At 45.3% G+C, this 25,894-nt stretch overlaps 1 protein-coding gene across 2 annotated transcripts in view; it reads left to right on the top strand.

The window, feature by feature from the left end:
• USP49 (ubiquitin specific peptidase 49) overlaps nucleotides 1-25,894 on the top strand; it is a 126,313-nt gene that overhangs the window by 75,203 nt on the left and 25,216 nt on the right. For both annotated transcript variants that reach the window (XM_082247041.1, XM_082247042.1), the window contains exons 4-6: nucleotides 999-2,331; nucleotides 2,486-2,690; nucleotides 3,076-3,184. In XM_082247041.1, the coding sequence (XP_082103167.1) occupies nucleotides 1,015-2,331; nucleotides 2,486-2,690; nucleotides 3,076-3,184 (1,631 nt within the window). In that variant the 5' untranslated portion in view covers nucleotides 999-1,014. The remainder of the gene's footprint in view (nucleotides 1-998; nucleotides 2,332-2,485; nucleotides 2,691-3,075; nucleotides 3,185-25,894) is intronic.

Genomic DNA, 25,894 nt, shown 5'->3' with positions numbered 1-25,894 from the left:
TATTTTCGGCCAATTTGTTTTATGCTACCTATGTTTGGTAAAAAAAATCGCAAAAAGCGTATTTTGATTGGTTTGCGCAAAAGTTATTGCGTTTACTAACAAAGGGAAAGATTTTTGTCATTTTTGTTGTTTTTTTTTTTAACGCGTAATGGCGGCGATCTGCGATTTTTTTTGCGGTACTGCGACATTGCGGCGGACAGATCGGACCCTTGACTGACATTTTTGACACTTTTGGGGTTACCAGTGACATTTCTACAGTAATCAGTGCTATACATATGCACTGTTACTGTAAAAATGCACTGGTAGTGAAGGGGTTAACTTTATTTGAGAGGGAGGGGCTGTGTGTGTCCCTAGGGGCGTGATTCTAACTGTGATTGGCTGTGGCTTCAACTGTATGCAGAGTGATCAATGGATCTACATAGTAGATCCATGTGATCAGCTCTCATACAGAGAGGAGAATGACAGGCAGCTTGTTTACACAAGCTGCCTGACTATCTCCCTCTCCCCTGCCGATCGCAGAGTGGCCGGCGGCGATCGGGTCCGCCGGTCACACGCGCGGGGGGGTCCGTGACCACGCGGGAGCGGGAGCGCGCCTCCGGCGGCGCGCGCTCGCTCCCTAAACCCTCACAGGCGAGCGACGTAGACCTACGTCACTTTGCCTGTGAGGGGCTGACCGCCGCCGTAGATAGTCGTGCGGCGGTCGGCAAGTGGTTAAGAGGCGGACGGCCGGCCAGAGGCGGGACTTTTGAAACCTGCCCTGCGCTGCGCTGCGCCCTCCTCCTTCCCCACGGCGGCCATTTTTATTTTCGGCACTGTTAACCCATTATCGGCCGAAATGAGAGAGGCTCATTTTCGGCCGATAATTTCGGTGGCCGAAATTTCGGTGCATCCCTATTTCTAACATCTGGCAGTTTTTGAATGTCGTAACCTGTAGGATGTAAATTCATAGTTTACAAACGTCTGTGTGATTCTTACTGCCTTTTTATGTTTCCCTGTAGGATTTTGTTGTGAGACATGGATCGATGTAAACACGTGGGACGCTTGCGCTTAGCCCAAGACCACTCAATATTAAATCCACAGAAATGGCGCTGTGTGGATTGTGATACTAGAGAATCCATATGGGCCTGTCTCAAGTGTTCCCATGTGGCCTGTGGACGTTACATTGAAGAGCATGCGTTGCGCCACTTCCAAGAGAGCAGACACCCTTTGGTTATGGAGGTGCATGAGCTTTATGTCTTCTGCTATTTGTGCCAGGACTATGTATTAAATGATAACCCAGAGGGTGACCTAAAGCTACTGAGAAGTGCGCTGTCTGCTGTGCGGAGTCCAAAGCAGGAAACAACCAGCCGCAGAAGTTTGCGTTCACAAACCACAGCTATTGAGGGGTCTGATAGCCTTAAGTCACAAGGGCAACCATTGATGCTCACAGCACTGCGGCATCGACGCCATACGCTGCTAGCAAAAGCGCTCAGGCAATGGTTTGAAAAAAGTTCAAGGGGCCAGCTTAAATTGGAGGAAAAGAGACAGAAAGCTGAGCTGGAGAGAAAGAAAGAAGAAGCTAGGCTGAAGCGTCAAGAAGTGAAACGGCGGCTTCTTGAAGAGCTAGCAAACACCCCTCCAAGGAAAAGTGCCCGTCTGTTATCGCACACACACAGGGACAGCCTTATTCCCCGCAAATTCAGGGACATGACAACCAGCAGCCCAGCTTCAAGAAAAGAGGCTCAAAGGCGATTTAATCAGCTATACTCCATACGGCCCAATGTGACCCCAGGAGTTACAGGACTTCGCAATCTTGGAAACACCTGTTACATGAACTCCATACTACAGGTACTGAGTCACCTGCAGAAGTTCAGGGAATGCTTCCTTACCTTGGATCCCTGTGAGAAAGAGGAACTTCTAGGCAAAGGCACCAATGGCAAGCACCCTATGGCCGATAGTGGTGCACAGTGCCCATCTGGGGGCCTTAAATTAAATGGGGGGTCATCAATTAAGAAGAGCTTGGAGCTAATTCAAGCCAAGGAACCCAGCACCAAGCAACTCTCCCTTTGCCATGAACTGCACACCCTATTTCGAGTTATGTGGTCAGGGAAATGGGCGCTGGTTTCGCCCTTTGCCATGCTGCACTCTGTTTGGAACCTAATTCCAGCCTTTAGGGGATATGACCAGCAAGATGCTCAGGAGTTCTTGTGTGAGCTTCTGGATAAGGTGCAACAGGAACTGGAGTCTGAGGGCAACAAACACAGAATACTTATCCCGATTTCCCAGCGGAAGCTCACTAAACAGGTGTTAAAGGTAGTGAACACAATATTTCATGGACAACTGCTCAGTCAGGTGAGAACACCTTTTAAGTTACTGTTCTTTATATATTCCTCACTCAACTTTGCACTTTACACCTTTTTTGCAGGCAGCATTTTCCTTTCCAGAATAGACCCTCATAACTACATGAATGTTTCAAATATTTTTTTTTTTATTTTTTTTTTCACAGGTTACGTGTCTGACATGCAGTTATAAGTCTGACACAGTGGAACCTTTCTGGGATTTGTCACTGGAATTCCCTGAGCGTTATCACTGCCTAGAAAAGGGGATTGCTCCAGTCCCTACTACTGAGTGCACTCTTACCGAAATGTTATCCAAGTTTACAGAAACTGAGGCCTTGGAAGGAAGAATTTATGCTTGTGACCAGTGTAATAGTGAGTGGTATTACCTGTCTGTCCTATTCCAATGAACTTTTTATTTATATGAATTGAGGTTTATGGACTAGGGTAGTAGAGATAAAAAAAAGTCAAACAGAGTAAAAAAGAAGTGCTCCTGCTCTGACAGCTAAAAGCCCAAAGTCCAAATTGTCAATGGAACAAAAACAGTATTAACTAAAGTTTTGATTGCGGTTATTTCATAAAATGGTACATTTAAATAGTTAGGTTAACTCTTTTCTAATTTTAAAAATAACATCACTATACTCATAATCAAATATCTGCTTGCTTTTCTGAATAATAAAATGCTGATATAAAAATCAGTTTGCTGCATTATTCTCTTGTTTACCTGTGCAGCCAGATAGCTAACTCAAATTTCTTTCAGGTCGGAGACGAAAGTCATCCCCAAAGCCCCTTGTGCTCAGTGAGGCCAAGAAGCAACTTATGATCTTCAGACTACCTCAGGTTCTGCGGCTGCATCTTAAGCGTTTCAGGTAAGAATAATGATTCTTTATTACTAATATTTGGCAGTTCTTTTTTTCAGTGCATGCAATGCAATGTAGATAATAATTAACCGATAAAAACACAGATTTGGACTTGATATAGCAAACTCTGAGCCCCCGTGTAAGCAGATACCATCTTCATCTTGGAGATCTGAAGTCTGACCCACTCATTCAAACCTTCTGTAGCAACCGTTGAGGGCCACAGCAGTGCAAAGTGCATGAAGGGAAAGCGCAACAAAGTATTTATATGCAGAATTGGACAAATGTGATGGTACCTTTTACAACTTTTGGAAACATTGCTTCATTCCTCCTGAAAAGTGGTGACATTTAAAAACTTGTGTATACCAGCATGCCTTTGGTATGTCAGAAAGAAAAGTGATACATTGTTGTTAATTTTACAAGGATATTTTAAATGACTTGGCCTGATTTGTTGAAAGATTTTAACTATCTGGATCATAGGAATATTTCAAACTGTTTTCTGTAATTCTTATCTTCAGTCTTGGAATCAGCCAGGCTATTTGACTTAGAGAAAAGTACCCCTTCTGATGTTTGGTATCCTCGTGTGCACTACACTAAACAACGACAAAGGAAAAGTTAAAGGCTATAAGACCATCGCCAAGCATCTTGATGTTTTTGTGATTACAGTTGCACATTTTAAGAAGTTTAAGGGCCATGGAAGTGTAGCAAACCTCCCTGGAAGTGGCTGCAAGAGGAACATTGACTCCACATTGAACAGAAGGATAGTGCGAAAGGTAGACAGAGGCAAGGAAGGTTCTAAAGAGACACAAGCTAAACTCCATTGTCAAGGTACATAACTGATTGCATCATCCATCACTTTTTGAGCGTTGAGCGACAATGGGCTGAAAGGGAGAAAAAACTGGCACATTACCAAAATTCATATTGACCGTCCACAATGCTCCTGGGAGAATGTCCTTTGGACAGAGAAAAAAACTGAAGCTTTTTGTAAATCACATCAGCTTTATGATCACAAAAAAAAATATGCTTTCAAAGGAAAGAACAACCATCTACTGTGAAACATATTGGAAACTAGGTGATGTTTTTGGGCTGTTGTGCTGTGTCTGGCATGGGATGCCTTGAATCTTTGCAGGGCACAATGAAATCTTAAAACTATCAAGGAATTCTAGAATAAAACATACTGCCCAGCATTTCATTTACAGGTCCTGATTCCATCAATAGGAGAATGATTCAAAACACAGCTAAATGCATTTAAGAACAAAGCCCTTGAACTAATTTGAAGTGCCTTTTCTACGTGCCCTGATCTGAATCCTATACAACTTCTATGGAGACCTGCAACATGGAGTCTGGAGAAGGCACCCTTCAAACCTTGAGGCAGCTGGAGCAGCTTGACAAAGAAGAATCGGTCAAACTACATATTGGATGATGTAGAAGTTTAATTGAGAGCTACAGAGGTCACTTGTTTGCAGCAATTGCCTCGAAAAGGTTGTGCAGCAAAATATTAGGTTAAAGTTCCTAACATTTTTGTCAGTGCCATTTTCATTTGTTTTATTTATAAAATTAAACCAAAGACACAGCCTGATTTGTATCTGTAACTATGGCTCAAACCTGAATGGATTGCAATTACTTTTGTCAGTCTTCAGGAAGAAAATTCTGGGCTCTTCTGTTTTTTGGTGGAGTGATGCCAACAAATTTCTCCATGCTTGTAAGAGAAGGCGTCGCTCTCGCTCTCCCTCTTTCGCTCTCTCCCTCTCCCTGCTCCTCCCCCCCCCCCTCTCTCTCTCGCCCTCACGCTCCCCCCCTCTCTCTCTCTCGCCCTCACGCTCCCCCCTCTCTCTCTCTCGCCCTCACGCTCCCCCCCTCTCTCTCTCTCGCCCTCACGCTCCCCCCTCTCTCTCTCTCTCGCCCTCACGCTCCCCCCCTCTCTCTCTTGCCCTCACGCTCCCCCCCTCTCTCTCTCGCCCTCACGCTCCCCCCCTCTCTCTCTCGCCCTCACGCTCCCCCCCTCTCTCTCTCGCCCTCACGCTCCCCCCCCTCTCTCTCTCGCCCTCACGCTCCCCCCCTCTCTCTCTCGCCCTCACGCTCCCCCCCTCTCTCTCTCGCCCTCTCGCTCCCCTCTCTCTCTCGCCCTCTCGCTCCCCCCGCTCTCGCCTTCTCGCTTCCCCCCTCTCTCTCTCTCTCGCCTCTCGCTTCCCCCCTCTCTCTTGCTTCCCCCCTCTCTCTCTCGCCTCTCGCTTCTCCCCTCTCTCTCTCTCTCGCCTCTCCCCCCCCTATTTCTCCATGCTTGTAAGAGAAGGCGTCTCTCTCGCTCTCCCTCTTTCGCTCTCCCCCTCTCTCCCTCTCCCTGCTCCTCCCCCCCTCTCTCTCTCGCCCTCTCGCTCCCCCCTCTCTCTCTCTCTCGCCCTCTCGCTCCCCCCTCTCTCTCTCGCTCCCCCCTCTCACTGTCGCCCTCTGGCTCCCTCTCTCGCCCTCTGGCTCCCCCCTCTCTTTCTCGCCCTCGCTCCCCCCGCTCTCGCCCTCTCGCTCTCGCCCTCTCGCTTCCCCCCTCTCTCTCTCTCTCTCGCTTCCCCCCTCTCTCTCTCTCGCCTCTCCCCTCTCTCGCCTCTCGCTTCCCCCCTCTCTCTCTCTCGCCTCTCGCTTCCCCCCTCTCTCTCTCTCGCCTCTCGCATATGACTATGCCATTTTACCTAATTGCCAGGAAAACATGTAGAAAAATGTTAGACTTGAACATATATTTTATATATATATATATATATATATATATATATATATATATATATTGTATTCACTATCTCACAAAAGTGAATACACCCCTCACATTTTTGTAAATATTTTATTCTATCTTTTCATGTGAAGAAATTACACTTTGCTACAATGTAAAGTAGTGAGTGTACAGCTTATATAACAGTGTAAATTTTCTGTCCCCTCAAAATAACTCAACACACAGCCATTAATGTCTAAAACACCAGCAAAAAAAGTGAGTACACCTCTAAGTTAAAATGTCCAAATTGGGCCCAAGTGTCAATATTTTGTGTGGCCACCATTATTTTCCAGCACTCCAAAGCGGTGGTCATCTTGGAAGTGTGTTTGGGATCGTTTATCATGTTGGAATACTGCCCTGTGGCCCAGTCTCTGAAGGGAAGGGATCATGCTCTGCTTCAGTATGTTACAGTACATGTTGGCATTCATGGTCCCCTCAGTGAATTGTAGCTCCCCAATGCCGGCACCACTATGCAGCCCCAGACCATGACATTCCCACCACCATGCTTGACTGTAGGCAAGACACACTTGTCTTTGTACTCCTCACCTGGTTGCCGCCACACACGCCTGACACCATCTGAACCAAATAAGTTTATCTTGGTTTCCTCAGACCACAGGATATGGTTCCAGTAATCCATGTCCTTGGTCTGCTTGTCTGCAGCAGACTGTTTGGGGGCTTTCTTGTGCATCATCTTTAGTAAAGGCTTCCTTCTGGAATGACAGGCATGCAGACCAATTTGATGCAGTGTGCGGCGTATGGTCTGAGCAACAACTGGCTTACCCTCCACCCCTTCAACTTCTGCAGCAATGCTGACAGCACCCATTCGTCTATTTCCCAAAGACAACCTCCAGATATGACACTAAGCACGTGCACTCAACTCCTTTGGTCGACTACGACGAGGTCTGTTCGGAGTGATCCTGCCCTGTTAAACCGCTGTATGGTATTGGCCACCACCACCATGCTGCAGCTCAGTTTCAGGTTCTTGGCAATCTTCTTATAGCCTAGGCCATCTATATGTAGAGCAACAATTATTTTTTTCAGATCCTCAGACAGTTCTTTGCCATGAGGTGCCATGTTAAACTTCCAGTGACCAGTATGAGAGAGTGAGCGCGATAACACCAAATTTACCACACCTGCTCTCCATTCACACCTGAGACCTTGTAACACTAACGAGTATGACACTGGGGAGAGAAAAACAGCTGATTGGGCCCAATTCGGACACTTTTTTTCTTGGGGTGCACTAAGTTTTGTTGCCAGCGGTTTAGACATTAATTGCTGTGTGTTGAGTTGTTTTGAGGGGACAGCAAATTTACACGGTTATACAAGCTGTACACTCACTACTTTACATTGTAGCAAAGTGTAATTTCTTCAGTGTTTTCACATGAAAAGATATAATAAATTTTATATAATATAAACACCCACACTCTGCTCAAAAAAATTAAAGGAACACTGAAAACACATCAGATCTCAATGGGGAAAAATATCATGCTGGACATCTATACTTCTATGGACTGGGTAATTTGTTAGGAAAAAAGGATGCCACATCATTTGATGGAAATGAAAATGATCAGCCTACAAAGAGCTGAATTCAGACACCCCGAAAATCAAAGTAAAAATGATGCAGAAGGCTAGTCCATTTTGCTGAAATTTCATTGCAGCAACTCAAAATGGTACTCAGTAGTTTGAATGGCCCCACGTGCTTGTATGCATGCCTGACAATGTCAATGTATGCTCCTAATGAGAAGATGGATGGATGGTGTCCTGGGGTATTTCCTCCCAGATCTGAATCAGGGCATCACTGAGCTTCTAAACAGACTGAGGTGCAACCTGGCGATGTCAGATGGACCAAAACATAATGTCCCAGAAGTGTTCTATTGTATTTAGGTCAGGTGAGGGTGGAGGCCATTCAATAGTATCAATTCCTTCATCCTCCAGGAACTGGCTGCATACTCTCGCCACGTGAGGTCGTTCATTATCGTACACCAGGAGGAACCCAGGACCCACTGCATCAGCGTAGGGTCTGACAATGGGTCCAAGGATTTTATCCGATACCTAATGGCAGTCAGGGTGCCATTGTTTAGCCTGTAGAGGTCTGTGTGTCCCTCCGTGGATATGCCTCCCCAGACCATCACTGACCCACCACCAAACAGCCCACGGCTTCTCCAGACCCTTTCACATCTGTCACATTTGCTCAGGGTGAACCTGCTCTCATTTGTGAAAAGGACAGGGCACCAGTGGCAGACCTACTAATTCTGGTGTTCAATGGCAAATGTAAATCAAGCTCAACAGTGTCGGGCAGTGAGCACAGCGCCCACTAGAGGACGTCGGCCCCTTAGGCCACCCTCATGAAGTCTGTTTCTGATTGTTTGGCCAGAGACTTTCACACCAGTGGCCTGATGGAGGTCATTTTGTTGGGCTCTGGCAGTGCTCATCCTGTTCCTCCTTGCAAAAAAGGAGCAGATACCGGTGTTCTATCAGAAAACCCTACCCCATCCGATTTCCCTACCTACGTCCTTTCCGCCGGTGCGGGTTCGTCATGCACCAGCTGTAGTCGCGTTGCACATCCTACTGCGCATGCGTGGAATAGGTAGGGAATTTTGATAACATCGTAAGGGGTGAGGCAAAAGTCCTACTGCGCAGGAGCAGGCGCATGCGCACCAACGAATCGGGCAATAGCATCTCTTATAACAAACATACATCCGATCTCCATGGCACACACTGCGCCGAGCCGACAATGGGACAATCCTATTCCCTACCCACACGCGCACGCCCACTGTCTCATTGGTGGGTCGGCGCAGTGTGGGGCATGGAGATCGGAGTGTCGGGTCAGCGCAATGTGGGCCATGGAGATTGGATGGATGTTTGTTATCAGAGATCCCGCTGCCCGACCTGTTGGTGCGCATGCTCCCGCTCATGCGCAGTAGGACTTTTGCCTGACCCCTTATGAAGTTATCAAAATTCCCTACCTATTCTGCTCATGCCCAATAGGACGTGTGACACGGCTACAAGCTGCTGCATGACGAATCCACAGCTGATCTCAACCGGAAATGATGTAGGTAGGGAAATCTGATGGGGTAGGGAAATCTGATAGAACACCGTTCCTGCTAATGGTTTAAGGACCTTCTACAGCCCTGTCCAGCTCTCCTAGAGTAACTGCCTGTGACCTGGAATGTCCACCATGTTCTTGAGACTGAGCTGTGAGACACGGCAAACCTTCTGCAAATGGCACGTATTGATGTGCCATCTTGGAGGATTTGGACAACCTGTGAAACCTCTATAGGGTCCAGGTATTGCCTCATGCTACCAGTAGAGACACTGACCCCCGCCAAATGCAAAACTAGTGAAAAACAGTCAGAAAAGATGAGTAGAAAATAAAAATGGCAGTGGCCTCCACATATAAAACCATTCCTGATTTGGAGGTTGTCTCTGTGTTCCCCTTCTAGTGTACCTGTTAATTTCATTAAAACCAAAGCAGCTGAAACCGAATAATAACCCGCTCTGTTACTTGACTGACCAGATCAATATACCAGGTGTTTAATTGACTCAATGCTATACTCTGATTAAAAAGTGTTCCTTTTAATTTTTTTACACAGTGTATGTGTGTATGTATATGTACATAAAATGTATTTATGTACTGTATGTGTATATATGTGTGTGTGCTACACTCTTAGGTTATTTATGTATATTGGTGCAATTGCTTGTCAAAGTATATTTGAACCACTTCAGTTCTCACACCCGTTTATCATATGTGGACCAGAACATTTTTTCATTACAGTTTTGACTTTAAGTTCTTGATAATGTACAATATAATACTTGCCCCACCTTGCTATGGGGTTCTTTTCAAACTGTGTTTATCGATTACATTACAAAAACACTTACACTTAAACTTGCAAGCATTAAAAGAGAAAAAAAAAAACATTAAATTTGAAAATTGGAGATGTTCATAATATGCCTTTTGTTAACTATTAGACTTATTTTGCAACTTATAATATATAAGATTACTTGATAGTTGCCACTAAACAGGGGTTACATGTTTGTATATGAATCATTGTGTGTTATGTCTTTGTGCCTGTTTTTTGTTTTCTTATTTTGTCACTTGTATTCCTTTTTTCTTTTTTTTTTTTTTTGATCCCTTTGCACCCTTACTACTGTAACAAGGGGTCACACTTATACTTATAATCGTGAACGTCATCCTTTCAATGCTTCTTCGTGGGGGCTTCAAGTGGGTCACATGTCAACAATGAATATGACCATACCAATTAGCAAAAAATGTCCATTGTCTGTCTTTTTTTTTTTTTTTTATGTAACATCCACTGTGTTTGCTCAAATTATCAATATACAGTGCATCTGGAAAGTATTCACAGCGCTTCACTTTTTCCACATTTGTTATGTTACAGCCTTAAATTTAAAAATATTTTCTTTAAAATTCTACAAACAATACCCCATAATGACAACTTAAAAGAAGTTTGTTTTTAAAGCTTTGCATATTTATTAAAAATAAAAAATATCCACAAGAGTATTCACAGGCTTTGCTCAGTACTTTGTTGAAGCACCTTTGGCACCAATTACAGCCTCAAGTCTTTTTGAGTATGATGCTACAAGCTTGGCACTCCTATTTTGGGCTGTTTCTCCCATTCTTCTTTGCAGGACCTCTCAACCTCCATCGGGTTGGATGGGGAGCGTCAGTGCACAGCCATTTTCAGATCTCTCCAGAGGTGTTCAATCAGGTTCAAGACTGGGCTCTGTAAATGTCCTTAAGTGGCCCAGCCAGAGTTGTCCCATAGCCACTCCTTTTGTTATCTTGGCTGTGTGCTTAGGGTTGTTGCCCTGTTGGATGATGAACCTTCGCCCCAGTCTGAGGTCCAGAGGGCTCTGGAGCAGGTTTTCATCAATAATGTCTCGGTACAATGCTGCATTCATATTTCCCTCGATCCTGACTGTTCTTCCAGTTTCTGCCGCTGAAAAACATCTCCACAGCATGATGCCATCCACCACTATGCTTCACTGTAGGGATGGTATTGGCCAGGTGATGAGTGGTGCCTGGTTTCCTCCAGACATGATGCTTGCCATTGAGGCCAAAGAGTTCAATATTTGTTTGATCAGACAAGAGAATTTTGTTTTCTCCTTTCATCCTTCCAGGACGGCCTACATTTGAGAGATTCTGGCTCCGCCTCACAGAAAACACAACTAATTTGCAGCTGTTTAATAGGGTCCCACCCATCCTTAGCTTCAGTTCAGTTGTGTTTCCAACCTCACATCGGAACGTTTGTTTTTTTACTAACCTGAGGCAAATAGCTGGCCAAGAAGGTACCCCTGAAAGGCAGCTTCGGTCGGCCTAATAGAAGGTTCCTCCCTAGCTGTGTCCTGGAAACAGGAGCTTTCAGGTCGCCAAACATACCAGGTAGTGCGGTTTGCCTTACAGTGAAGGTCCCTCATACCTGAAGTCCTGTTGTCTCTGCAGGAAAGTCTCCTCCATTTGCTCCTCTAGAGCGGTAAGAATTTCGCCGGATAGAATTTCCCGCCAAGGAGCACGCCCAAGCCTCGCTGTGAAGACCGGACAGCGATACCCGGAAGAGAGCGCAGCATGGAGGAGACGCCGGGCCATGTGTTGTTCATGGCAGAATCTCCGGCTACGAAGGGGCTGTAAATTGCCCAAAAAAGAGACCAAAGCACAACGCATCCCTTAGGGGTATAAGTCGATACACAGGTGACTGCAGGGACATGAGACCGGGTAAGTGAAATTTACCGGATAATGGGGCCTACTGCTGCATACGTTCTAGGATCAGCAAGCCTTTAATTGTTCCCTTACTGACAGCCCTGTTAACAATCTGTGTCTGGGAGTAGCACATATGTTAAATAAGAGAGCGAGTTAATCACTTTGTTTCTCTCTTTTTGTTGCAGGTCGTTCCTCGGCCAGAAGGCCTCTGTCAGACCCTCCCCTACTTTAATAGCACAAACATGCTGGAAGTGCGGTACTGTGGAGTAGTCTGTTTAAAGCCTTGCACACAAACCCTTTGAGCCATACATGTGTTGGTAAATTGGCTGAGAATATCTGTTTTAATGAAGTTTTTCTTAAATCAGTGCAGGAGGGTTGCCTAAATCCAGTCCTTGTGGACTACAGCTGCTAATCATCAGAGCTTAACGCTTGTGATCACAGATTAAGATCTGTCTGCTCTGGAATGTTTGCTATCTAGAGAAGGACTCTTTTTCTCTTTTCAGAATCTCAAAACATTTCCTATGCAAACAAGGAATGAACGAGATCCAAGGAAAGACACTAGCCAGCCCAGGTCCTTAACTAAAGTGTGATTAGTTACTATGGAAAGGATTCCTTAAAGCAATGTACACCACTCAAAGGATCCCTACACCAGCCTAGAATGGCAAGGACTTGGGGACACCCAGTCCAGAGTTATTTCTATTTACAATCACTGAAATATATCTTTTTTCATGAATAGATTCGCTGGTAAAATTCTCTACCGACTAATTGGCCTACACACTATAAGATTTTCGGAAGACTTTTTTCGTTAGACTTGCCATTTGATATGGGAACAGATCTAAACACTTTCAATTTATATGCAATGGCAGGCCCTTGCACTACATTCAAAGGGGTAAATCTGAAGGAAATCTACCAACAAAAGTTGGATGGTGTGTTTTCAGCTTTAGACTGCTGGGTGTGGTGATATCTTGCACCGGTTCTCTGGTTCATTGTCTTGATCAACTGTAGCTGCAAGTTAACCATCCCCACCTGTAGTAGAAGTAATCTCCCCTAAATAACTTCCTACGTAAGAAGTATTTAGGAATTGAGATCTTTTTGAGGGCTGGTCACAATAAGGACAGAGCCCTTGTTAAAAGGAGGCATGAATTGCTAATTCTTATTATGTGGTTACAGCTATAGCAGACACCTGCTTACTATCTGGCCAAATAGATTTGGAAATCAGGAGCTTCTAAATTTATCTCAGTAATTAAAAGCTCACAAGACATCTTAAAGTTCCCTGTCCATTGTTGGGGGGTATGATGTCGTACTTGACAGACTCAGCTGTTCAGTCAGTTATAGCCTCTGCAAGAACAGCGGCTCTCATGAATACTGCCGAGAGAGCAGTGTGTGCAAAGCTTAGGAAGGAGATGTCTCTTCCAAGTTAAGACTTTGTGCCTGGCCTGGCAAAAGGATCCTTTTTGTGTGATCAAGGCCTGGAGGATGTTTATCTAGATCCTCAGGGAACAGGTTATCCCAATTTTTTTCCCTCAATGGAAAAACATCTCAAACAGCCCCGATGTCCTCCAGATCATTCAGAGAGGATACGGACTGAAGTTTTTGTTCTCAGCCAGTGGCAGAGATAACTGTATCATATCCCTCAAAGAAAAACCCTGTTAAAGGGGATTCAAGAGTGGATGGAGCAAGGGTAAATACCCCTATACCGTGAAATCAGGTCTTCAAAGATTTTTTTACTCTCGCGCATTATGGTACAAACCCGGAAGAGACGCTTACAGGCAGGTTCCAATTCATCTGGAACTCTAAGCATTCCTAAGATTCTCAGTGGAAACTGCAAATAGGACAGCGTCATCTGCAGGGCCCAATATGGATCCCTTATCTGGGCTATAAGTTGACCCTTTCAAGATCAGCAAAACAGGCAGACACAACAAGTGATGTCAGGCCTACAGCCGGCAGGGTGGCTGATAAATGTGGAGAAATCCTCAATAGAACCGGCTCAGGTTCAAGTCCTGCCTGGGGTATAAGATAGATTTCAAAGAAACTTTTTTTCCCAGAGGAAAAGGAAAAGTGGTCTCGGCGGTGAAAAAATGTCTGTTTTCATCCTCTGTGTTTTCAGGGGACAGATCATGAGGATGTTTGGTCTGATTACAGCTTGTATCCCAGCTGTAGAGTGGCCCAACTACACTCACGAGACCTTCAATATTTCCACCTGCTCTCTTGGAACAAGAGACCGAAGTTCCAAAAGGGGGGAGCTCACCTGGAAGGACATTTTAGGAAAAAAGTCCAAATCTATTCAAAACAATGCTACAACAGTAGCTTACCTGACACGCTAGGTGAGCATATGCCTTTCCTCCTCAAAACCTGATTCCAAGAATCATACAGAGACTCTGTGGATGGCTGCAACTGCGTCTCATAGTGATGGCCCCTTGGGGGCCAAAGGGAACGTGGTTCGCGACTGATGTCCCCATCAGTGACAGCTCCTTGGAAACTAACAGAGGTTCCAGATCTGTTAATACAAGGCCTCTTATTTTCGCCCCAGGCCTCAGGTTCTTCAGTTTATTCCAAAATCTGGAAAACATTCTGTACTTGGCAGAGTCAGAAGAAAACATTCCTCTGCCTCAATCCCTGTTATCCTGGAAATTGTACAGGATGGGGTAGATAAGGGGGTGCCAGTTAACACCCTTAGAGTACAGGTAGTGGCACTTCTGTTTTCTTAAGATAAAAGTCTGGACAAAGAGCCTTTTTTAATTAGGATTGGTTAGTTCAGGGATGAACGACCCCGATCAATGGAGCTAAGGTTTCAGCTCGGAACTTAACAGAAGTACGAGAGACATTAGCTAGTGAACCCTCGGTACCTTCAGAGAAGGTTATTCTAAATATTTTGGCAAATAAGTTAACTTGCTGTCGGCAATTACCACAGCCAGAAGAGTGGGAGATTTACAAAAATTCGTCCATAAAGGAACCCTTTATGCTAATTCTCTAAGACAGAGTGATTCTTAGACCAGACCCACTGTGCCTACCCAAGGTAGTTTCTTCTGTTCACAGAAATCAAGAGATGGTCTTGTCACCTTTTTGTGTGAAAAACCTAGCTGTGCAAAAGAACGGAAATTCCATTGTCTGGATGTAAGAAGTGTCTTCTCACAAGATCTGGAAAGAACCAAAAACTAAAGGCACATTCCACAAAAGGCATGGCAACTTCCTGGGCCGAAAAAGCCGGAACATCCTGGGAGCAGTCCGCCATGTACCCATCTGGTCCAGCCAAGATACATTCCTAAAACACTATTGTGTGGAAGTACTGTCGCAACTAGACCTTGCCTTTGGCAGAAAGGTTTTACAGGCAGTGGTCCCGCCCTAACGTAGGCCAGTATGGATTCCTTTATCATCCTCTCAAATGTAGGCCATCCTGGAAGGATGAAAGGAGAAAACTTACCGTTAGTGTACCGGTAACGACCTTTCTCTTAATCCTTCCAGGACGGCCGGCCTACTTCCCGCCCAAGGTGGTGGTGAGTCTAAAGAATATGTATATATGTATGTATATGTGTGTAGCTGTTTGAATAACTATATTCCTTAAGGGTCGGTTGGAAACTAATTTTCTATTACTGAAGCTAAGGATGGGTGGGACCCTTTTAAACAGCTGCAAATTAGTTGTGTTACCTGTGAGGCGGAGCCACAATCTCTCAAATGTAGGCCGTCCTGGAAGGATTAAGAGAAAGGTCGTTACCGGTACACTAACGGTAAGTTTTTCATGGTCTGAGAGTCTTTCAGGTGCCTTTTGGCAAACTCCAGGCAGGCTGTCGCATGCCTTTTTTACTGAAGAGTGGCTTCCATCTGGCTACCATACAGGCCTGATTGGAGGAGTGCTGCAGAGATGGTTGTTCTTCTAGAAGGTTCTCTTCTCACCACAGAGAAACCGTTGAGCTCCGTCCGAGTAACCGTCGGGTTCTTAGTCCTCTCCCTGACTAAGGACCTTCTCTCCCGATCGCTCAGCTTGCTCTAGGTGGAGTCTTGGTGGTTCCAAACTTCTTCCATTTACAAATGATAAAGGCCACTGCTCTCATTGAGACCTTTAATGCTGCAGATCTTTTTCTGTACCCTTCCGCGGATCTGTGCCTTGATACAATCCTGTCTCAGGGGCCTACAGACTTTTCATTAGACTTTCATGGCTTAGTTTGTGCTCGGACATGCACTGTTAACTGTGGGAACTTGTATAGACCAGTGTATGCCTTTCCAAGCCTTTCCAAATCATGTCCAATCAACTGAATTTACCACAGGTGGACTCCAATCAAGTTGTAGAAACCTCTCAAGGATGATCAGTGGAAACCGAATGCACCTGAGCTAATTTCGAGTGTCATGGCAAAGGCTGTGAATACTTATGTACAGTATCTCACAAAAGTGAGTATGCCCCTCACATTTTTGTAAATATTTTATTATATCTTGTCATGTGACAACCCTTTGCTACAATATAAAGTCGTGAGTGTACAGCTTGTATAATAGTGTCAATTTGCTGTCCCCTCAAGATAACTCAACACACACCCATTAATTTTTAAACTGCTGGCAACAAAAGTGAGTGCACCCCTAAGTGAAAATGGCCAAGTATGTCTCCAGACCTAAACCCTATTGGGCATCTGTGGGGCACCCTCAAGCGGAAGGTGGAAGGAGCGCTAGGTCGCTAACATCCACCAGCTCCATGTCGTCATGGAGATGTGGAAGAGGACTCCAGTGGGGCAACCTGTGAATCTCTGGTGAACTCCATGCAGCGCTGGATAACAATGATGGCCACAAAAAATATTGATACTTTGGGCCCAATTTGGACATTTTCACTTAGGGGGGTACTCACTTTTGTTGCCAACGGTTAAGACGTTAATGGCTGTGTGTTGAATTATTTTGAGGGGACAGCAAATTTACACTGTTATACAAGCTGTATGCTCGCTACTTTACATTTTAGCAAAGTGTCATTTCTTCAGTCACATGAAAACCTATAATAAAATATTTACAAAAATGTTAGGGGTGTACTCACTTTTGTGAGATACTGCGTGTGTGTGTGTGTGTGTGTATATATATGTGTATATATATATATAATATATATATTGTGACAGGAGGTCGGGTGGATCTGGGAGTGTGGTCACGGGCGGGAGATGCATTTCCACCTGATTTGGAAAGTTCACCGGTTGCTGTGGGGTGTTGGCTGCGGAGCTGGCCAGCGGGAGGTTGGACGGACTTCAGCTGTTCAGAGTGAGGAAGTGGGGGCCTCTATAGTTTGTCCAAAGGAAGTCCTATTGATTGCTGCCTCCTGTCGCTGTGTGGGCTGGGAGAGGAGGACAGACGGATGTGTGCCTCCCGACGCTGAGGAAGCCTGGGAGAAGGACTGCTGCCTCCGGAAGCTGTCTCCTGAAGCCGTGTGGGCTGGGAGAAGGAGGACAGTCAGATGAGTGCCTCCCGACAAGCTGTGTGGGCATGGGAGAAGACCCCCTGAAGTGATGTGTGCTAAGGAGGGTAACCAGTTGTGAAGACTTCTCAAGGTAAATAAACGAACTATTTCTATGTGGAAGAAATAAAGGAATGTTTGCCAAGCAAAGAGAAAAACAAAGGGACAGCTTAAATGAACATGTGCTGTGGTGGAGAGATAAAACATGGACTATTGAGAGTCTGCTGTATGACCAGCCAAGTCTGCCCAACAGTAGGTTGGGGACAGACTTCATTAGATAGGTTCCAGTGTGTGAGAAGGTAGCCGCCCACAGTGGCAAGGATTAATTTTGTTTTATTTTATTTTGGCTGTTTTGAGGCTTGCAATTGTGTGAAGTAAATTGCATGAATAAATCAAAGTGTTGTTTGCAACCACTTCTCGGCTATCTCTCTGTGAAAACGCACCCCCAAAGGGGGCATCCACGCCTACCACCGAGCTAATCCCTCACAATATATGTATATATATATAATAATATAGCTGTACACTCACTACTTTACATTGTAGCAAAGTGTCATTTCTTCAGTGTTGTCACATGAAAAGATATAACAAAATATTTACAATGTGGAGTTTACCTACTTTTGTGAGATACCGTACATGTGATTTTTATTACGTTTTTTATTTTTAATAAATTTGAAAAGATTTCAAATAAACTTCTTTCACATTGTTATTATGGGGTATTCTGTGTAGAATTTGGAGGAAAATAATGAATTTATTCCATTTTGGAATAAGGCTGTAACATAAGAAAAAGTGAAGCCTTGTGAATATTTTCATTTTATGAATTTATGCATATTTTCCATATGCACTTTTTAAAAAAAAAAAATGGGTGACATGCCCTAATACTGGTCATTAAATGAAGCATTGAAGGGATTAAACACAGTCTGCAGTCTCCTTTTGCAATTGCCAGTGCCCGGTCTTTGAACTTTCACTTACGACCACTAAAAGGATTTTGCCAGACCTTCTGCTTTGTTTGCAAACAATGTATTTGTTTAGTTGTGAAACAGCTGCACGGGCATGATATATATATATCTTCAAGGCTGTACAGGTCAGGAGAGAGGATAGCTGTGATGTATCTGGTACATTCTTGCTTGTGAAAAGGTTAAAGAAAAAATAAAATCTGTTGATGATGCCTTCTGGTTCAGTGATCAGCAGATATAGCGGCAGATTCTCTTTTGAAATGTCGGATCAAATGTTCAAACCTCACGCCTCTCAAATGCAAGATATTGCTTTTCTGTGATCAGAGTTTCGTAAAGACAGGGAATAGTTTTTATCATATGTTTTTCTAGATCTAGTTCAGACGGCATCTGTTTTCAACGCTAAGTTAACCTTCTTTAAAAAAAAAAAGTAATAAATGCAAATGCTTTTTTGCAGGTAAAAAAATATATTTTTTAAGTATTATTATTAGGAGCCTGTAAAGCATTGCACCCGTGATCAGTAGATCGCAGGTGCAGAGTCAAGCTCCTGCAGATTGTCATTGTAGGTGTCTGCCCGCACCTCGTAGGGGCAAACCGTTACTGAAAGGCAGGAAGAATCAATCAACTACTAGAGCGCTCCCCAGCCATTGCGGCTAATGGCAGTTGTAGTTCTCTGATTCACATAACTCTTATGAATGAGTGACACAGCTGGGGCGGAGCCACACATAGCTGCTCTTTTTGAATTGTGACAGCGGGTGCGGGGAGAAGATCCCCCACCCGCTGTTAGTTACCACAGGGGCCCTTTAATTAAAAAATAAAATAATTTACAGCGATACATTTACCAGTTTCCATTTATGTCTACTAATTCAGTGGCCTCATCATCCTGAACAGCAAAATGTTTCTACAATATTATTTTTGACAAATATTTGGAAAAACCTCTTTGTTTTCATGCCCTGAACAATTTATTTTCCAGCAAGGATCCGGCAAAGAGCTCTGAAGGTCTGCCGGACCTTCAGACCGCATGCGCCGCTTGTGTCAGCGGCTGCATGCAGGGCGAATATCTCCTAAACCGTGCAGGTTTAGGATATATAAATTTTACCTACAGGTAAGCCTTATTATAGATCATCATTAATGGCGGAGTATACTACCACTTTAATTACCAAGACACTTGGGGGAAGAGGGGAGTACACAAATTGTTGTCAACTTGTCCATTCATGTGTCTTAGATTTTGAAAGGTGATCACTTATTGAATAGAAACCTTGTGGGCAATTGTGAATATAGCAGATCAGAAATGACATGTTTTTTAATGTAAAGGTTGTCATTCTAATCATTATTTTCAAAATAAAGGTGGAAACACACATTTACCATACATAGGTTTTATATAAGGAGATACATTTGGGAAAGGTGGCCTGCTCCTCTGTGTTCAAAATTTAAATGAAATAATATATGTACAGTATCTCACAAAAGTAAGTAAACCCCTCACATTTTTGTAAATATTTTATATGTTTTCATGTGACAACACTGAAGAAATAACGAAAAAATATTGACACTTTGGGCCCAATTTGGACGTTTTCACTTAGGGGTGTACTCACTTTTGTTGCCAGCAGTTTAGACCATAATGGCTGTGTGTTGAGGTATTTTGAGGGGACAGCAAATTTACACTGTTAGGGCTCTTTCACACGGGCGATCCGATCAGATCCGCCTGTCAGTTTTTTAGGCGGATCTGATCAGATCCTCCATGCAGCTCTATGGGGCAGCGGGCGTCAGCGGAGACACCTCCGCTGACACTCGCTGCCATCCGCATCCGATCCTGTCAGTGAAATCTGGACGGATGGAAACCCTATTTTTCCATCCGTTCAGTAATCGGAGCGGATCGGATCTGATGAGAGCGGACAAGCGGTCCGCTCTCATCCGATCCCCCAAAGAGGGCACCGGGGGCTGAGACACCTCCCTCTCCGCTCTGCAAGCGGAGACGGAGCTGTCATCCGCCGGCTCAGCGGAGCAACACGGACCGTGTGAAAGAGCCCTTATACAAGCTGTACGCTCACTACTTTACATTTTAGCAAAGTGTCATTTCTTCAGTGTTGTCACATGAAAAGATATAATAATATATTTACAAAAATGTCAGGGGTGTAATCACTTTTGTGAGATACTGTATGTATAATAATTATTTATTTACCAGTAACACAGGTGGCTTTACTTTTTGCAGTGTGCAAACATATTTTTTTTTTTTTTTTTTAGCTGGATTTAGCTAGAGGGTTCTCCCCTCTGACAGGTTATTTTTTGTTGTCTGTATCCTGTTAGAGAGATTCCCTGCTACTTCCTGTTGCAGAATCACAACAAGCAATAAGAAACTTCAGCAAAGAAGAAGCATTCACTTCTTCAGGAATAGGTCTCTTTTAAATTCACCCTTTTTTTGTTCTGGTGACAGATTTTAAGATCTCCCTCATTTTCGCTCATTAACCATTGGTCTAAAGCAAATAAAAGTGGTTAATCTCCCCAACAGGGGCAGAGAAAGCAATACAAACTTCCAGAGGATCTACTGCAGGGGTGGGGAACCTTTTTTCTGCCAAGGGCCATTTGGGTATTTATAAAATCATTCGGGGGCCGTACAAAATTATCAACTTAAAAATGTGCCTGTTATATTTGGTCAAAAATTGAATTAACTCCCCCTAATGTGATGGCTGCAACTGCTTCTCTTTGGTGAGGTGAGTGATGTTAGCTGGTATTGATGATGTTGCTACTCGCAACTGGTTTTCCAGGTTTGCCTTGGTCAGTCTGGAGGGCAGTCGACTTTGTGGTGATAAGTTTTGAAAATAACTGCTGGCGGGTAATGCTGGTGGGTATAGCTGGCTGGTACTGCTGGTGGGTACTGCTGTGGGTACTGCTGGCTCAGGCTGGTACTGCTGGCTTGTACTGTGCTGTGGGTACTGCTGGCTGGTACTGCTGGCTTGTACTGTGGGTACTGCTGGCTGGTACTGCTGGCTGGTACTGTGCTGTGGGTACTGCTGGCTGGTACTGCTGGCTCAGGCTGGTACTGCTGGCTGATACTGCTCTGGGTACTGCTGGCTGGTATTGCTGTGGGTACTGTGCTGTAGGTACTGCTGGCTGGGTCTGTTGTAGGTACTGCTGACTCTGGCTGTTACTGCTGTGGGTACTGCTGGCTGGTACTGCTGGCTCAGGCTGGTACTGCTGGCTGATACTGCTGTGGGTACTGCTGGCTGGTATTGCTGGCTATCAGCGGTGCCACGCTGGAGGAAGAGGCGATGTTTCCTGTATTGGTCACAGGCGGAGTGCATTTGATATCACTCCACCTGTGACTCACTCAGACTGTCAGAACGGAGCCGGAACTATATAGGAAGCATTGGCTCCATTCTGACAGATCAGCTGAGAGACAGACTCAGCTGCATGGGGGGCCGGACCAAATGACTTTGAGGGCCGCATACGGCCCCCGGGACGTAGGTTCCCCACCCCTGATCTACTGTAACGTTTCCCCCACTTTTTTCGCCATATAAAGTTTAAAACTGAACTCCAGGCAAACCGATACATAGATGAAATATATATTTTAGCTTTTTTACCTGGCAAAGAATTTGTGTTTCTGTCCATCCAGTCCCAAGATTGTGGAGAACTGATTATTTTCTTTTGCAGTTCAGTAACACAGGTCTCCTCAGACATACGGGCTGTCACAGTACAGTGAAAGGAGAAGTTTCAGACTTGTATTTCTTTGTCACTCTGCTCTTTCTCTCTCTTTGTGCTGGCTTGTAGTAGCGTCTTAGTAGCTTATAGGAGCATTCACGTTTTATTGACATTTTTACAGTACAAGCATAAAAGAACAAGGCTCGAAAAAAGCTGTTAGAAACATTTTAGTACTGTTTTTAGAAGCGTTTAGCGTTTTTTTTTTTCTACAAGCAAAACGCTCCCAAACACTCAACAAAAACCTTTTTTCTTCTAGCGTCCATTGACAGACGCAGCTTCCATACTTCTTATCCATTGGGTTATGCTGCCCCCTGCAGGAGTAGCTCTAGGCAGGAAAAAAGTAATTCTCCACGCCAACGGGACCGTCCCCACAGGCATTACCCCACACCCTCTGCTCCAGCAAACCAGTTTGTTTCTGCCTAGAGAAGGAGTAGGACCTAGGTTTCCTACTGGGACTTCGGTCTCAGTTTATTCTTTTCGGAATATTTTGTTTTTATTTATCTTTACTCATTCTGCTAGTTAGTGTTCGGGGGATACTCCTGGTGATCTACAAGCAATGCTGGCTGGGGTTTCGCACTGGATAATCTAGATCCTTGAAGTTTCCCCAGCCTGGCCTACAGGTAGGTCTCGCCACGACAGAGCCCCTTTCTGGTGGGAACAAGCCTGCGTGTGCATGTCTCACTGGGACACGACCTGGAACGCCCTCAGTCGTAGCGTACCCCTCAGCTGGCAGCACCCCCATTCCGTTGGTGAGGTGGTCCTGCCCAGAGTGGAGCCCACCTGGTCCATGGTATGGTGAGTAAATGTAGCCCCCCTTGCCTTGGGGGGATGTGGGCCCTCTCCTGGGGATAATAGGACCTGGACTTCCTAAAAGAGCCCTATGGCCTGACTGATTGCCCGGCCTGGTGCCCTGTTCCCCTTTCCCGCCCCCTGGGGTGTGCTGTGGCTGGGGTGCCTGGCATCCTGGGGAGGGTGGGGTGGCAATGGTACCTTTTTTTTCTTGCTGGATCTGGTGGTACATCCATGAAGCCTTCATATTGGGGCTGCCGCCATCTTTAGTGTGGGCAATGTAAAATATTTTTCCCACTGACTTGTATGGGACAGCCATTTTCCCTGTGTAGCCTTATGAAGCTACACAGGCAGCGTGACCTTTCACATACCAGGCTGATGTCCTTTCCTGTGACTCCCTCTTCCTGCTGCACAGTCCGATTCAGGAGGTTTCCTCTGGAAGTGGTACAGTACTGGGGTCTTTGTGGGCATATCCCTGCACACTCTGCTGTTGGTATATATTTAGGGGGACTCCACAGACCGCGGCGATCGGCGGTGGGAACCGTGATCAACGTTTAAAGTGACAGTACTTCTTTTTTTTTACGGTTGCATTGAATATGGAGTCCCAGGCAGTAAAATTATCCTCAGACCCACTTAGTGCGACGCTCGGACTGTCCGGATTGCATTCGCTGGCCACAATTTCAGCAACCCTGGAAAGCCTGGCGGCCAAGGTCAATTTTTTATATGAAAAAGGTTACTGGCGGAAAATGGACTCTGCTTTCTCCATCATTGGTGGGGTCCTCTTATTCAGAGGCTGATATGGTCGCCACGGACACCCCCCTCCCTGAGGGGTTGCTGTCCTTGCAGTCAGATGATGAAGAGGACCTTTCTTCAGCTGCAGCGCAGGAACACGCTTTGGTGGAAGCCCTGATTGTTTCAGTAAGGGGAACTTTAAAAATGGCAGATGAGCCCACACCGGCGGGGACACGGGTGTCTTTTGGCTCCTGCAAGATCCAAAAATCTAGCAGGGTTTTTCCTTGTCCTGAGCGTCAGGTGCTGGATCAAGGGGAATGGTCCCTTCATCCGTAGGTATTTCATCTCCTGTGTGTCCAGTGAGGGACTCTGGAGGTGGATCTGTTTGCATCTTGCCTCACCAGAAAAGTCCAGCGGTTCGTGGCCAGGTCTCGGGATCCTCTGGCCGATGCCACAGATGCTCTTTGGAGCCAGTATTGACTGATTTATGCATTCCCTCCGCTCGTACTCCTGCCGAGGTTTCTTCGCATGGTGGCAGTGGAAGGAATTCCGGTCGTTCTGGTAGCACCGGACTGATCTCGACAGTCTTGGTACGCCGACCTGGTAAAAATGGTTGAAGATTCTCTCTGGAGACTTCCTCTGTGGGAGGTTCTGCTGTCTCAGGGACCGATCTCCCATCCTGCTTTACAGTCGCTGGCTTTAACGGCTTGGCTGTTGAAAGCAAGGTGTTGAGGGATAGAAGCCTTTCTGATTGAGTGATTCCTACAATTTTGAAGGCCAGGAAATCGACGTCCAGGAAGATCTATCATCGTACGTGGAAATCGTACATTTCATGGTGTGAATCGCTGCAGCTGCACCCTCGCTTGTTTTCCAAAGCTAAGGTTTTGGCCTTTTTACAAAAAGGGGTTGAGCAGCGTTTGGCTTTGGGCACTATCAAGGGCCAAGTGTCGGCCTTGGCTATTTACTTCCAATGTCCGTTGGCTACTAATAGCTTGATTCGCACCTTTTATTCAGGGGGTGCATCATCTGGCTCCTCCGAGGAGATCCCTGTTGCCTCCGTGGGATCTCAATCTAGTTCTGTCTGTTCTTCAAAAGCCTCCCTTTGAGAATATTAGGGAGATTTCTGTGCTTTCTTTGTCACAGAAGGTTGCCTTTATGGTGGCTATTACTTCTACTCGCAGAGTGTCGGCGCTGTCCTGTCGTTCGCCTTTTTTGGTTGTCCACAGAGATAAAGTGATTCTCTGACCTCATCCGTCTTTCCTCCCTAAGGTGGTGTCTGATTTTCATCTCAATTAAGACATTGTGTTGCCTTCCTTATGTCCTAATTGCCTTGCATTCTCTGGATGTGGTTCGGGCGATAAGGGTTTATCTGACGGTGACTGAGTCTTATAGGTGATCAGACTCTCTCTTTGTGCTTTCTGAAGGAAGTCAAAGGTTTGGCCACGTCTGCTGCGACCATATACAGATGGATCAGGCTGACCGTTGTTCAGGCTTATTCACTCAAGGGTCAGGTTCCTCCTTTCCCTGTGAAGGCTCATTCTACTAGAGCACTGAGTGCCTCTTGGGTTTTTCACCATCAGGCCTCAGTAGTGCAAGTTTGTAAAGCAGTGACTTGGTCGCCTGTGCACACCTTTTACAAAATTCTACAAGGTTGATTTGTTGGCATCTTCAGATGCTTCCTTTTGCCGCAAGGTTTTGCAGGCTGCTGTTTCATAAGAGAATAGTGTGACGGTGTTCACCGTCACTGGAATTTAAGGACAGATGGGTGATGGTTTGGATTGCTTCATATTTGTCAGCAAGGTCTCCATGTAGAAATATTGAGATTTGTTCCCATTTGCCATGAGGTCTCTGACCAGGAAGTACAACTCCTAAAATGGTCATTCCAGGAAGTTCAATGAGGAGACTGACTGTCTAACAATGTTGCTTTTGTCTGAGGTGGCTTTCCATTTACCTATTGTCGGGTGTGCTAATGAACCCACCTGTTGTCTGCTAAGGGATATACTGACACTCGGAGTCATGTGTATTGGGGGCTCGTTCTGGAACCATTGTTCTGTGTCTGGCTATTGTGTACATTGATTGTCCCCTGGGGGCTTCTGTCTCATTACACATAACAGTCCTTCTGGTCAAGCTATTGGACCAATCCCTGCTGACTCATTTTCAAGTCCTTATTTGCATGGCTAAGGAGGACCTGAAGGAGAACGGCATGTACTTTGCAATTGACCAATGGGAAAGCGGTTGTTGGGGGCAGGATGTTCCAAATTCTGTATAAAAGTGTGTTGTGTACTTCCAATAAATGTCTTCCTGTTTGAACTTGCATACAGCCTGCTTGGTGTTTGTTCTAATGGATTCCGAACGGCACATAGCTGTAGTTCGGATCCCGGAGCCTTGGTTGACCGAACCATCAGACGTTGCGATCTGCAAGCTGACTCACTAGAAGCAGAGGAGTGTCGGGAGAGCGGATGCGAGCGAGCAAGGGTCTCGTCACAAATAGTTTATTTCGCTTTAGGGGTTTTTTCTCCTGGGTGAGCTCCTTGTTACCCAGTGGGCTAAGTTTAGCCTTTGGAGTTTATGTTGCTATCTGGTTGTGTTCTTCCCACCCCTCATGCCTACACTGCTTTGGGACATAAGAAGTATGAAACCTGCGTCGGTCAATGGACGATAGAGA

The sequence above is a fragment of the Pelophylax lessonae genome, assembly GCF_965119305.1.
Source record: "Pelophylax lessonae genome assembly, chromosome: 2".
Lineage (NCBI taxonomy): Eukaryota > Metazoa > Chordata > Amphibia > Anura > Ranidae > Pelophylax > Pelophylax lessonae.
The sequence above is the reverse complement of the archived record's forward strand: the minus strand, read 5'-3'. Positions and strand labels throughout refer to the sequence as shown.